This window comes from Marmota flaviventris, chromosome 9 (genome assembly GCF_047511675.1).
Source record: "Marmota flaviventris isolate mMarFla1 chromosome 9, mMarFla1.hap1, whole genome shotgun sequence".
NCBI classification, from domain to species: domain Eukaryota; kingdom Metazoa; phylum Chordata; class Mammalia; order Rodentia; family Sciuridae; genus Marmota; species Marmota flaviventris.
The window spans coordinates 110,680,590-110,695,681 of NC_092506.1; the positions used below are offsets into that span (position 1 = coordinate 110,680,590).

Below are 15,092 nucleotides of genomic sequence, written 5' to 3' on the forward strand. Positions count from 1 at the left end.
AGATGCATATCTTCCAGATGTTGACAGACTTCATTATGCAATCAAAAAGAATTACATTCATGGATATTATCACCAGCTCATCAGAAGAACATTTGGTTGCTGTGAAAGCTCACTGTGGGAGTTGAAAATTTTCTAAAATTCCAACTTTTGCTTGAAAGCTCAGACATTACCATTGGCAACAGTGGCAGCAGTCATCAGTTGTTTTCCTCAAAAGGACAGGCTCACTTCATTTTTGAGAACATGCTTGAGAATACGTGTATCTATTGAACAAAAGTTTGTCAGTCATTCTTTCAAGTAAAAATAGTGTGTGAGGAAAAGGGTGGCAAAATCAGCTTAAAACTAAAATAATTGCTCTCAAATGTTTTCCCTCAATTCAGCTTTCATATTCCAGTATGTTGCAGAAGTGCTTTTTATGCATATGCCCTGTTTCTTTTATTTTTTGATAGTAGTGAGGATTTAACTCAAGGACACTTGACCATTGAGCTACACCCTTACCCCCACCTCCCAGGGTCTCACTAAATTGCTGCTGCTGGTCTCAAGTTTGCCATCCTCCTGCCTCAGCCTCCTGAATGTCTGGGATTAAAGGTGGGCACCACCATGCCCGACTATTTCCTGTTTCTTCACACAGCATAGTGAAAGATCATGTACTCAAGGGTAAAGATTTAATGCAGATGACAGTTATTACTGCTTTGAGAAGGCCAATGTTAGGTGAAACAGCCTCACACACTTCTTTTAATGGAGTTGGGAAGTGAAGCACACAGTCTTTACTGTCACAGTTGAGCTCCACCACCTTGTTTAAGGTACCAGCATTTTGCCCACCATTGTTCTTGAACCATCAATAAAAATTTCAACACAGTTTAAAAGTCATAATTATGTTAACATTATTATGAAAATAATAACTGCTTATCCCTCAGGAGTCTGTGGGGTCAAGTCCGTGGGCCAAATTTTGTGAAACCCTACATATGTAAGAAAAAATACAAGCAACTTAATGACTTTTTTAAAAATGAGGAACTTGGGGAAATTTGAATACTACTGAAGTACTTGATACTAGGGAATCAATACTTTTTTAGTTGTGATACTGGTATTGTAGTTATGTTTTCAACTTGCATATTAAGGAAGGTCTTTTTGTTTTAGGGAATGTAAAGTGTCTGTGAATGAAATTATATGATGCCTGGGAATTGACTCCTAAAAATTCAGTGAAGAGGAAAGAAGGCATAGTAGAGGGGAGTTTAGGTTAAACCTAAACAGGATTGGTTCTGTGTGATATTGGGTGATGGTTACATGGGGGGAGGGGGGTTATGCTCTTTTTGCTTTTGTGTATGTTTGGAAATGTCCATATTTTTTAAAAGCCAAACCGGAAAAATCAACAGTAATACAGCAGGGTTATTTGGCCCACATACTGATCCATTTTAATATAATGAGGAAGTGACATTATGGATTCAAGGCAAAGAGTCTGGATTTCAAAATCAGAAAGACCCTGCAATTTCAGTGTACATGGAACCCTGGGCAAGTCCTTTAACCTCTGTTCATTTGTTTGCAGATATATAAGCCTGGGATAGGGGTTAGGGATGAGATCAATGATAGAAGCCCTGGGTTGGATTACCAGCACTGCAAAAACAAACAAAAACAAAAACCCACTGGGATATTAATTACCTCATATGGTTTTGTGAAGAATTAAGTGACACTTAGTAACATTTAAGGAGTGAATTGTAAGCTGAACTAGCCACCCTTTTTCATAACAATCTTGGGAGAAAAGAGGAATTTTTGTTGTTACTGTTGTTTTGTTTTTATTACACGTTTCAAAAAATCAGAGTTACAGGATAGAAGGAAGTGAAGCAACATTGGATTCAGTTCACTGTTTTAAATGAAAGGGGAAAGGCTTTTAAGTTGTGTGGGAATTGGACATTTCCTTTTGACTTCTAAACCTCCCTGTTTTGTTTTTCATTCCATTGTTTTTAGTTACAGAGGCTACTAGTGGGAAATTTAGTTCTAGGATCACTTGGCCTAAGTGAAAGTTTCATTTCAAATCTGAGGAAATCAATGCAGCTACCAAAGCCTCTTTCCTTCTTACTTGATATACAAGATTGAATAACTTACATAAATAGGACTAAAAGATATTGAGCTAAAAATAAGTGATTCAAGAAATATATTTCCAAGTTTTTACCTTTTGTATATCTTTTCTTAGAATCAAGAAAATGTATTCTATACCCATGACTTTTTATCTGTGTGCATGATAATTTGACTGATGTTAAAATATATTATGTACCATTGTGTGTGTATGAGTCAGGGTACAAAATGAAACTATAATAAAATACAAAAAGGAAGTTCTTAATAGCAACAAGAAGGAAGTCACTGTACGCTTTATTGAATTTGCAACTTAATTTTGCTTTTTTGAATAGATATTATTTGTACACTTTGCAGAAATCAAAAGGTTATAAAAAGTTTTGCAGATATTGAAACATTCTTCTCCCATTCTTGTGTTTATCTCCCTTCTCTTTGCTAACTCACCTGACACAGGTCACCACTAATGTTTTTTATGTATCTTTCCAGTGTTTCTTTTTGCAGATGGAAGCATGTTTTAGTTTTTTTACTTCTGTGACCAAAAGATGTAACAAGAACAATTTTAGAGGAAAAGTTTATTTGGGACTCACAGCTTCAGAGGTGTCAGTTCATTGATGGCTGACTCCCTTGCTCTAGGCCTGAGATGAGGCAGAACATCATGGTGAAAGGGTGTAGAGGAGGAAAGCAGCTCAGGGCATAGTACCAGGACACAGAATGAAAGACAGAGCTCCCCTCACCATGGACAAAATATATAAATTGTGCCCAAAGGCACAACCTCAGTGACCCACCTCCTTTAGCCACGCCCTATCTGCCTACAGTTACCACGCAGTTAATCCCTATCAGTGTATTAATGCACTGATTAGGTTAAGACTCTTAATAACCCGATTGTTTCACCTCTGAACTTTCTTATATTTCTCACACATGAGGTTCTGGGGAAACACCTCATATCTAAGCCATAACAAAGCAGATCTATAAATATTTCTTCCCTTACTACCTCCATCTTCCAATTCAAAACATAGCTTTCTGGGCATACTGTCTTGCAGCTTGTTCTACCTAATAGTATGTCCTAGAGATATTTCCATGCCATTGTCTTATATGTGGTGTGTTAGCTTTCTAACACTATAATGAAATAGTTGCCGTAAAAAGCTCAAAGTTTAGAGATTTTAGTCCATGATTGCTTGTCCCCATTGCTTTGGGTCTATGGTAAGGTAGCACATCATGACAGAGCAAAACTACTGATATCATGAGCCAAGAAGGAAGGAAAAAAAAACTAGAAGGGTCCAGGGTCTCTCAGTCCCCTTCAGGGGCACACATCAGTGGTTTAAGGACCTCCCACAAGGTTCTACAACTTCCTAATAGCATCATTCTGTGGACCAGACCTTTAATACTTGGGCCTTTGGGGACGTTCAAATTGCAACATGTGTACTGGACCATACCAGTTTCCTATATGAGTATTTGGTTTGTTTACAGTCTTTTGCTGTTATGAAACAGAACATTGTTAACCTTGTATATATCATTTTTTTAAATTTTTTGCAGTTTTATCTGTGGAATACCTTCCCAAAAATGGGATTGCAAGATGTAAGGGTAAATGAGTTTATAAGTTTGATAGACATTAAAAGAACACTATTTTTTTTTATGACAAATCTATTATGTTAGTGAGTCCACAGTTGGTTGCCTGTGTGCTGTTAATTTATGAAGACCATGACCCACATTCTTAGCCATATAAGGTATGAATCATTCTATCTGTTTAGCACTAGAAAAGAATCTCTGAACCTAGTGACAGCAAAGTATAGCAAGAAGCCTGTGTTCTGGTGGATGCAGCTTGGAACATTGGTTGACGGAAACCAATTAAATTAGAATTGCATCCCCACCAAGCAGAGGCATTGTCTCACCTCAGTGTTCTCATGCTTCTGTTGTGAAGCTACCATTTGTAGTTAACATTTCTTTGATAGGTATGATTAAATAATTGATAATTTTATTAGCTACTCCCTCAAATTTTGGAAAGAGTTTAGCTAATTGAAATGTGTTATATGAATCTGCTTAGGTGGTTCCATGGACACAGCTCTGAACATTGCTGTATGAGAAAGATACACAGAGGAAACCAGGAAGGGTAGCAGGACAACTTTGAGGGAATGCATTAGGAGCTAATCTCTCTCTCTTGCAGCCAAGTGCAATTGACTAGTTTAAATGGGAAATATCAGAACCTTTAAGAATTAATTCTTGAGGTGGTCATGGTGGTTTGCACCTGTAGTCCCAGCTTCTCAGGAGACTAAATCAGGAGATCCACTTGAACCCAGGAGTTCAAAGCCAGGCTAGGCAACAGGTCAAGACCTCATCTCAAAAACTCAATCATTCTTGGTTCAGTATTACCTAATGGAATGGTCTTTCAGGAACAGACTAGGGATCAGATATTTGATTCAACACATACATAGTTACTTTCTCATTTCAAATTCCTTTTCTCCTAGGGGTCACTTTGTTCCTTTAAGCTATAAAGCCAGCTTCCCACCTGAAGTTTGTATTCTAGTTCCTCATTAGTATTCAGAGATACAGTTATGCATGGCCTAGTGATGGGATACAGCTGAGAAACACATCCTTAGGCTATTTCATTATTGTACAAACATCGCAGAGCGTGCTTACAAAAACTAAGATGGCTATGACATCACTAAGTGAAACTATCAAATGGGAGAATGTGGTGTTGTAGGGTATGGTCCATCACTCACCAGAACATCTTTATGTAGCACATGATGTATTTACAAGTGAAGCTCGAAAAGCAATTATTTATTTATACCATATGTTAAGAAACAGTCTATTTTAAATTGATTAGTGCTTGATGTTTTTTGTTTATTTGTTTTCTGTGGTATTGGGAATTGAACCCATGGATGCTTTACCACTGGAGTATATTTCCAGTCCTTTTTGTTCTTTATTTTGATACAGGGGCTCACTAGTTGAACAGGCCAGCCTCAAAACTTGTGATTTTCCTGCCTTAGCCTCCCAAGTCTCTGGGATTTCAGGCATGCATCACCATATCCAGCTGTTTAATCTTTTTTGGCAGGGAAGGGAGCCACAGGGTACTAGGGATTGAACTCGGGGGCACTCAACCACTGAGTCACATCCCCAGCCCCATTTTCTATTTTTTATTTAGAGACAGGGTCTCACTGAGTTGTTTAGTGTCTCCTGTGCCACTGGGATTACAGGTGTGCACCACTATGCCTGGCTTCCAGCTGTTTAATCTTAACAGTTGCAAATTACAATTTTTAGTTGTAAAATTCCATTAAGTTTTTTTTTAATACTAATTTTAAAATATACTAGTTTTTTTTTTTTTTTTTTTCCTGAGGGGAGATTCCAGGGATTAAACTCAGGGGTACCCAACCACTGAGCCACATCCCCAGCCCTATTTTGTATTTTCTTTAGAGACAGGGTCTCACTGAGTTACTTAGTGTTATTTTTTCTGAGGCTGGCTTTGAACTCCTTATCCTCCTGCCTCAGCCTCTCAAGCCAATGGGATTACAGGCTTGCACCACCTCACTTGGCCTAGGTATTCTTCATAATAAATCTGTGAACAGATTGCTGAGTTAGGCCAGGGAAAAAAACAGGGAGAGAGATGTTAAATGTTTTTTCCTAACTTCATAAACAGCCATAAAGAATACCTAGGATTAGGAAAAAGAATACTAAACACATTTTAGTTATATCTTTTAGAGGTTATTCTGTAGGTAAGGGAAGTTTAACAGAGCATCACTTTCCTGTCTGAGACCTAATTAGAGGGTGGTTGGTACTGTGCTTTCTCCTCTCTTCTCCTTTAATCCTGATGTTAAATTCTCATCTCTCTGTGGGGAAAAGAGTGTACTTATACATTGCTGGTGGGACTGCAAATTGGTGTAACCACTCTGGAAAGCAGTGTGGAGATTCCTCAGAAAACCTGGAATGGAACCACCATTTGACCCAGCTATCCCACTCCTCAGTTTATACCCAAAGGACTTTAAAATCAGTATACTATAGTGACACAGCCACATCAATGTTTATAGCAGCTCCATTCACAATAGCTAAACTATGGAACCAACCTAGGTGCCCTTCAACAGTTGAATGGATAAAGAAAATGTGAGATTCATATATATATATATATATATATATATATATATATATATATATATATATATATATATATATATATATATATAAATACACACACACAATAGAATATTATTCAGCCTTAAAGAAGAATGACATTATGGCACTGGCTGATAAATGGATAGAGCTAGAGAATATGCTGAGCGAAATAAGCCAATCCCAAAGAACCAACGGCCAAATATTTGCTCTGATATTTGGATGCTATTCACAATGGGAGGGGTGTGGCTAGGGAAAAATAGAGGTACTTTGGATTAGAGAGAGGGGAAGGGAGGGACAAGAATAGTAGAATGAACTGGGCAAGAATAGTAGAATGAACAGATCCTATGTATGTATATGATTATATGACCAGTATAATTCTATATCATGTATAATCATAAGAATGAGAAGCTATACTCCATTTATGTATTATGTGTCAAAATGCATTCAACTGTCTAGAGCAAATTTTAAAAAATACTCATCTCTCAATATACCTATTTTCATCCTTTTTTAAAATATATTTTTTAGTTGCAGTTGGATATTTATTTATTTTTATGTGGTGCTGAGGATTGAACCCAGTGCCTCACACATGCTAGATGAGCGCTGTACTGCTGAGCCACAACCTCAGCTCCCTATTTTCTTCCTTCTGAAAAATGTCTGTTTTACAGCACTTATGTTTATTTGCATAAGATATAATAGTACTGATCACTTGCTACATGCCAGACATTCTGCTTGGCTTGTATCACCCCATTTTCCTGCGTACAACCATACAGGAGAAATTGTTTAAGTACAAAAAGTTCTTAATAAATTTCTTATTACTTTAAAACAAGCAGCCTTCCAGAATGCCTTGAATTAATTTCTGGTTTCAAATCTCTCCACAGCGTACCAGTAATGTTCGATCCACATTTTTCAAAGACTGTTTATATGAAGTATTTGATGACTTGGAGTCAAAGATGGAAGATTCTGGAAAACAGCTACTTCAGTCAGTTCTCCACCTGATGGAAAATGGAGCCCTAGTTTTAACTACAAATTTTGATAATCTCCTAGAACTATATGCAGCAGACCAAGGAAAACAACTTGAATCCCTTGACCTTACTGATGAAAAAAAGGTAAAAAGCATAAGTGTTTTGAGAATTCATGAGAATTGCTGCTTCCTGATCAGCATATTGGTGTTTATGCAGAGCGAGAAAGGAAGATCTTTATCCTTACTTGTGCTTTTGGAGGTTTTTGTTTTGTTTTGTTTTTGATATAAAATTAATATATAGTAAAATGCACAGATCTTTAAAGTGTTCAGTTATGAGTTTTGACCAATTTCAGAAGCAATATTAGAGGAACTTCTTTGAACTGTGAGATCTCTTTAGCACCTGATGGTTTCAAATGTTGTAATATTTATTCATAGTTCTCTCTTAGGATCCATTATTTATGGTATCTAGACTACTTTATGATGATTGGAAGAACATTTTTCAGACCAGGTGATAGCTTGAAAGTTGAGGTTCCAACATTTCCGTGCAAACATTAAACTGTCTTTGGAGATATCTGGGGTTCTGGGGTTGAACCCAGGCCTTGCACATGCTTGCAAGTGCTCTGCCACTGAGCTATATCCCCAGCATTTTTAAAAAATTTGTATTTTGAGACAGGGTCTTGCATAAATTGCCCAGGCTGGCCTTGAACTTGTTATACTGCTTCAGCCATCCTGAGTAGATGGCATTACAAGTGTGCTCCACCACACCAGTCTAAGCAGGTGTCTTTTTTTTTTTTTTTTTTTTTTTTTTTGTACCAGGGATTGAACTCTGGGGCACTCAACCACTGAGCCACATCCCCAGTGCTATTTTATTTAGAGACAGGGTCTCACTCAGTTGCTTAGCCCCTCACCATTACTGAAGCTGGCTTTGAACTCACGATCCTTGTGCCTGAGCCACTGCGCCCAGCAGCAAGTGTCTTTTTAATGTAATCTATACCATACCTAAACCATCTATCATAATACTTAATTAAGGATGTTGATCTTTGTCAGCAATAACAGAATAAGTGCTTAAAGTCTCATGGTTTTTGTAATTTTTCTTCAATGCTTTGTTTTCTTCAGGAACCTACCTTTGTGGCCACCTTAGAACCCAGCTAAGTATAATCAATAGACCAGCAATTCACTCATTGGCATTCATTGCCCCTGTGCTGCCTCTCCAGAGTAGTAGCTCTAACACCACTCTTGAGGTTTTGCTGACCTGGAAGCTAGGATTTAAGAGGGAATCAAGTTGGGTGTGGTAGTGCATGACTGTAAATCCCAGGCAACTCAGGAAGCTGAGGCAGGAGGATCATAAGTTGGAGGCCAGCCTCAGCAACTTGGTGAGATCCTATCTCAAAACAAAAAATAAAAAGGACTGGGGAAATAGCTCAGTGGTAAAACACCCCTGGAATCAACCCCCAGCAGGGAAAAAAAAAAGAAGAAGAAGAATGAAACTGAATTTAGAGAAATGGTGCCATGGAAACTGTTCTTCTATGATTGGAACGTTTTCCTCCTATGCCCCCATGCTTTGTATAGCCAGCGCCTCCTTCATCGATAAGTCTCAACTAAGTTACCTCCCCAGAGAAACCATTTCTGATCATCGTCTTTAAATTGTACATTATTTTGGGTCCATTCCCTTGCCCATTTCCTTTATAGTACTGACTGTAACTTGCAGTTTTTATCTTGGATGTTCTTTATGTTTCCTGTTTATTTCATAGGAATAGCAACTCCATTTGGACAGGTATGTGTCAGGCTTTCTTCCCTTCATGACTCAGTACCTGGCACTTAGTAGATGCTGAATAAGTATTTCTTGAATTAAATGATTACATTAAATTCAAAAATTAGTGTCTGGAACAGTTTGTCTACCATTTCTGATATAATCTTCAAAGAGGGCAGTCAGTTATTCATGGGCATCAGAAGCATAAAGGCCTTCCCAAAACTAAAGTTATTTACTGTCAGTCTTGGTATTTTCTTCCTAATTTCATCAGTTGTCTTGAGAGGCATCCCTAATTTAGGTTTCTCTGGGGTACTGATGTGATTCTTTTAGTACTTCTGTATTGCTTTGCAAGAAACTACCCTGAAACTTTGAGACTTAAAATAGCAAACAGTTTATTAATAAAGTCAATAACCCGTTGAAACTAGGCTCGGCGACTCAGTCTGGTAGTTCTTCGGCTGGTTTTGTGGCTTAGCTGCATTTATCTGGTTGTCAATCTGGACTGCATGGTATATAAGTGGCAAAGAGAAAAATAGGACTAGTTGTGCCAGTACTTTCCAAGCCTCTGTTTGTGTCATGTTTGCTGTTGTCCCAGTAGCTAATGTAAGCCATGTGGTCACACTAGAGTTATCACAAGCAGGGACTACACAAGGGCCTGGTTGATTTCTTGGGCCCATCAGTGCAGCATTTCTCTGTCGCTCTCATGTTTGTCACTGGTAGAAAGGTCCTGTTATTTCTATAAACGATGATAAATGAATTCTGACTTCTGATTATTACTTTCTAAGAGAAATCAGCAGACTTCCTGCCATCCCTTCTTGACAGTTACGCTTGAAATGGAAACAGGCCACATCAGGTTTTGCATTCTTGTCCTGTGATACCATGAAGCTGGATGGTTATGTCAGAAGTCCTTTCCTCAAACAGCCTCTTGCCCATTGTGACCTTCAAGCAGGTGCCATTTTGCCACATAGATGAGCTGTCTCTGTGTCGTGCAGGTCCTTGAGTGGGCTCAGGAGAAGCGGAAGCTAAGTGTGCTACACATCCATGGGGTCTACACCAACCCTAGTGGCATTGTCCTTCATCCAGCTGGATATCAGAATGTGCTCAGGAACACTGAAGTTATGGTGAGTGGTGCTGATCTTGCTGAACTCAGGAACTCTCCTGGGAGCCTCTCTAAATATGGCATAGGTCTTAAAGGGGGAACATTTTCATTAATCAAAAGCTGGGGGCTGGGGATATAGCTCAGTTGATAGAGTACTTGCCTCACATGTGCAAGGCCCTGTGTTCAATACCCAGCACCACAAAAAAAAGCAAAAAAAAAAAAAAAAAAGCTGAAAGGTCAGACATCCTTCGTATGCCTTTTAGCTTCTGAGTGTGCAAGCCATCCTGGGAAATGGAGAACTTTCCTTCAGATCAGGACAGACTCTTCATTTGTACTTGCAGCCAGCAGATGGTACTCTCATCATTGGCATCATCCTTATATACAAAGAATACACTGATACCTTTCTTCATTGTTTTATTAATAACTGGGCCAAAAATAATTTAGGCAACTTTTTACATACTAGTCGCTATTAGAGCATACAATCCAAAGAGCTTTTTGTTAAAACAAAAATGGCCTAAATTGAATTAAGTACACCCACTCACATTTAAACTGCTTGATGGAAAAAAATTTGAAAAATTTTGGCTAGGATGATAAAATGGAAGTTTTCTTTTGTTTATTGATCTTTAGGGTGTACGTTTTGGACTTGGTCACATGTACATGTTTAAACCAGAAGTACTTCCTGGCCAGTGATATGTAGGGGAATTCATTGGCCCCCCCCAACTCAGTGCTGGCTATTCTTAGGACTAGACCACATAGAATGGTAGTAGATTCCTTACATGGTACAGCCAAAGTAAATCCAGGAAATGTATTTTCTAATAAGGGATTTATTATTATTATTTTATTTACTATTTCTAATAATAAGGGATTTATTCCTTGACATCTTCTAAAACTGCATCTACAACTGAAATTTAGTGATTTCTTAAAAAATTATTTGTAACATTTTTAAATTTGTGTATATTTGTAAATATATACATACACATTACACATAACATTCACACCCTTGTTTATATTCTAAGTAGTCAGACTTCTTTGAGCAAATCTATTGAGGACCCATGGTTCAGTTTGTAAAACAAAACAAAACAAAACAAAAAGGCAAATGGAGTCAAAAAAATTTGAATCTCAGTTAATTGGTCATTGTAGTTGCTAAATGTTGACTTTTTGTTTTAGACATGCCTTGTATCAGGTATTTGGTATGATTAATATATTTTGTTTTTTTTTCCCCTTTAAGAGAGAGATTCAGAAACTCTATGAAAACAAGTCATTTCTTTTCCTGGGTTGTGGCTGGACTGTGGATGACACTACTTTCCAGGCCCTCTTCCTAGAAGCCGTCAAGCATAAATCTGACTTAGAACATTTCATGCTGGTTCGGAGAGGAGATGTAGATGAGTTCAAGAAACTTCGAGAAAACATGCTCGACAAAGGAATTAAGGTCATCTCCTATGGAAATGACTATGCTGATCTTCCAGAATATTTCAAGCGACTGACATCTGAGATCGCCACGAGGGGTAGATCAGGTAAGAAGCATTTTGAGACTAAGAGGAGTCTAAGAGTAATAGCCCTTTGGCCTTCTATGTGTTTATGATGGGTAAAATCATTATCAGGATACAGAATGCAGTATCTGATCATACTTCAAAGGGAGGTCAGTCTCCAAGTTAGACTTAAATGCCATTTAGGTAATAGGAACGTGGACAAAAGGCATACTCTAGCAATTCAGTATAAATGTAGGAGGAACAAGAAACATGTAAAAATGTTCAGCCTTACTAGTTCTCAATAAAATGCAATTAAAATTTAGATTTCAAGGGCTAGGGTCGTAGCTCAGTGGTTAAGAGTGCTCGCCTATCATGTGCGGGATCCTGGGTTTGATCCTCAGCACCACATAAAAATAAATAAATAAAATGAAAGGTATTGTTTCTATCTACAACTAAAAAATATATTTTAAAAAAAGAATTTAGATTTTAAAACTGAGAAGGATTACTCAGTTTTGGCTAAGGATATGGGGAAAGAAATTTTTTCTTGAAGTGTTTGTATAGTGTTTGGTGGTGAAAGGAAGGTAAAGTTTGTTGTTTTTTGTTTTTTTTTTTTTTTGTGGTACTGGAGATTATGTATTTCTGATTATTTTCTTCTATGTGTTGTTTTTTAACCTAGAACCTCAGTACTCTTACCACTGTGCAAATTGCCAGCCCCCACCCCCCTTTTTTTTTTTCCCATTTTAATTTGAGGCAAGGTCTCATTAAGTTGTCTAGGATGGCCTCAAACTTGGAATCCTCCTGCCTTAGCCTCTAGCACAGCTTTTATGAAAATGAATGTAATGTGTATAAAAAATGCAAAAATCTTTGATCCTAAGAAAATAATCGAATAATTACACCATCACATGTACATGTGAGAATGTAATATATGTTGTATATGCAACGGCAAAAAATTGGAAAACACCAAAGTGTCCTGTCCTCATGAGTCATTAGGAAACTCTCTATATAGATACCCCAACATTTATTTAATTGATGAAATACAATGAAGCCATAAAAGAGAAAAATGAAATTCTGCTAAGGTGATGTCAGACAATGAGTAGAGGGGAAAACAGCAGGTATAATTACCACTTTATCAGTCCCATTCATGGAAAATTGTAGGTGTATTGTGTGTGTGTGTGTATGTAGGAATATCTAGAATGGTCTTTTGGTGTTTAATTAAATGGTCATTTTCATGAGTTTTTTGTTTTTGTGTTAGCATTTTCTATTGCGACTATGATTTTAAACAGCCTGGAACCACTATATGACCCAGCTATCCACTCCTCAGTATTTATCCTTAAGAATTAGTTGTCATACTACACTGATACATGTATATACATATTTATAGCAGCACAGTTCAATATCGCCAAACTATGGAACCAACCTAGGTGTCCCATTAACAGATGAATAGATAAATACTGCTATATTGCCTTCCAAGATGGGTTCCCATACCAATTTTTACATTTCAGTGTCGTGTATATATATATATTATGTATTTCTGATTATTTTCTTCTATGTGTTGTTTTTTAATTTTTCCTAAGCCGGGCACAGTGGCACACATGTAATCCTAGCTACTCAGGAGACTTGAGGCAGGAAGGTTTAAAGTTGAAGGCCAGCCTGGGCAATTTAGTGAAAAAGTAAAAAGTAAAAAGGACTAGGGATGTGACCCAGTGATAGAGTGCTCCGGGGTTTAACCCCCAGTACTTCAAATAAATAAATAAGCAAGCAAACTAACTTTCTTAAACCATTTTCTATCCCAATGCTGTCCAGTAGAATTTCCTGCCATCATAGCGTAGAGTCTTCATTGTGCAGTGCCAGTGCCATAAGCCACAGACAGTTATTGAACACTTGAAATGTAGCTGTTGAGGAAGAGAATTTTTAATTTATTTGGACACTAAATAACTGTACGTGGCTAAATGTTACCATACCAGGCAATGACAATACAGATCTAACCCATTCTCTGTTGTGGGGAATAATTGGCTACTTTTTTACTCTTGTACTAGGTTGAATTTTTTCACTCACATGCTCCCCATCATTTATCAGACAGAATTTTGCCTAAATTTGGTTTTTAAAAAAAAAAATACTTAGGCAAAGTCTCTATGTAAATGTTTCATTTACAAGCAGTTTGGTGCAGTAAGGAAATTCATTGCTTGTTTAATGCAACAGCCTGAAGACCAACCCAACTTATTCTCCTTATCTCATCTTCTGTTGCATTTTTAAATGCCATATTTTTTAGTCATATGTGTACCCTTAGCTCCCTTTAGTTGTTTTTCTCTCCCCAGTTTCCACTTGTGGTACCAGGGATTGAATCCACGAGTGATATTTTCACTGACCTACATCCCAGTCCTTTTTATTTTTGACACAGGGGCTCCCTAAATTGACAAGGCTGACCTGGAACTTGTGATCCTCCGCCTCAGCCTTCCGAATAGCTGGGATTACAGGTGTGCACCACCACGCCCAACCTTTTAGTTTCCTTTTTGCTATTAATAGTTTTAGCATTTCAGTCTAGTCTGACACTTATTACTCTTTAGCAGGAATGGTGAGAGAAGGCCAGCTAAATGGCTCATCTGCAGCACACAGTGAAATAAGAGGTATGCTATTTCCCATTTGTCACACTGTCAGAAAAGTTTCCTAAAACTTAAGACTGGAGAACGATTTACCTCTCCACTAGAATACCATTCCCTATCTATCTAGTCTATTATAAGATTCCTAGACTCTCTAGGTCTTGCCTTTAAGAAATATCAGTGAAATATCTGCCGCTTTCCACCTGTTTTGTGAAACTTCATTTCATTCTTTTTCTTTCTTCACAGGTTGTAGTACATGAGCGAGCTAGAGAAATCACCACCAAGCTGTAAGGCCCTAGTGTGGACAGTGTCTAACAAGCAAATTTAGAAGAACTCAACACAGCTCCCAGAAGCACCAATACCCAGAGGTTGAAATTTGGGGCAGAGTAGCAGGGGGAGATGTTCCAACTTTTCCTTTATGCTGGCTGGTTCATGATATTCTGCTACCTGTTCCAGTTCAAGAACACCTGAGTAACAACGGGACCCAAATGCAGCCCCCTCACTATACCCACCCAAGGCTGGACATGCTTGCGTCCACACAGCAGACCAATGTTGATACCTCCACTGACTGTGGCTATAGCCCTGCATGAAGGACTTGGGGAGCTAGAAGTCATGGAGTCAATGGGGCTCTTGTTGCAGTTTTGTACTCTATTGGTTTTTCAACTAAGCTTAATGGCTTTTTTAAAACATGACTTGAAGTTCTAGTTTTCTAGATCTTTTACAGTGTACAGTATTTTACTTACTGAGCTGTATTAAAAGCTTGTTCATTTACTTGCCAGGGCCCTGGATCTACTTTGACAGTCGTAGAACTCTCTTAACTTGCACCAAGGTACTATAAGAAGCCTAATTTTTATAACACAACTTAAATTTTAAAAGTTCTGTTCTTTCACCTTGGGGTGGGGTGATATATTCCTAGGACGACACCTTACTTACCTGATTCCTAGGAGCAACCTCAGCTCCTGCTTTATTGCCCTTCTTGCTGTAAGTCCCAGAACTAGATAGTGTGATTTGGGATTTTAGTTTGGAATCCTATATAAAAAACTTTAAGACCTAA

General features: G+C 37.9%; 1 protein-coding gene across 5 annotated transcripts in view; it reads left to right on the top strand.

The window, feature by feature from the left end:
- The window catches only part of Fam118b (family with sequence similarity 118 member B), a 50,933-nt gene extending 35,841 nt beyond the window's left edge, over positions 1-15,092 (top strand). For 3 of the 5 annotated variants that reach the window (XM_027945411.3, XM_027945413.2, XM_027945414.3), the window contains 5 exons: positions 7,044-7,271; positions 9,866-9,994; positions 11,201-11,486; positions 14,006-14,065; positions 14,285-15,092. In XM_027945411.3, the coding sequence (XP_027801212.1) occupies positions 7,044-7,271; positions 9,866-9,994; positions 11,201-11,486; positions 14,006-14,065; positions 14,285-14,298 (717 nt within the window). In that variant the 3' untranslated portion in view covers positions 14,299-15,092. The remainder of the gene's footprint in view (positions 1-7,043; positions 7,272-9,865; positions 9,995-11,200; positions 11,487-14,005; positions 14,066-14,284) is intronic. The other 2 variants (XM_027945416.2, XM_071616847.1) reach the window with 2 other exon arrangements.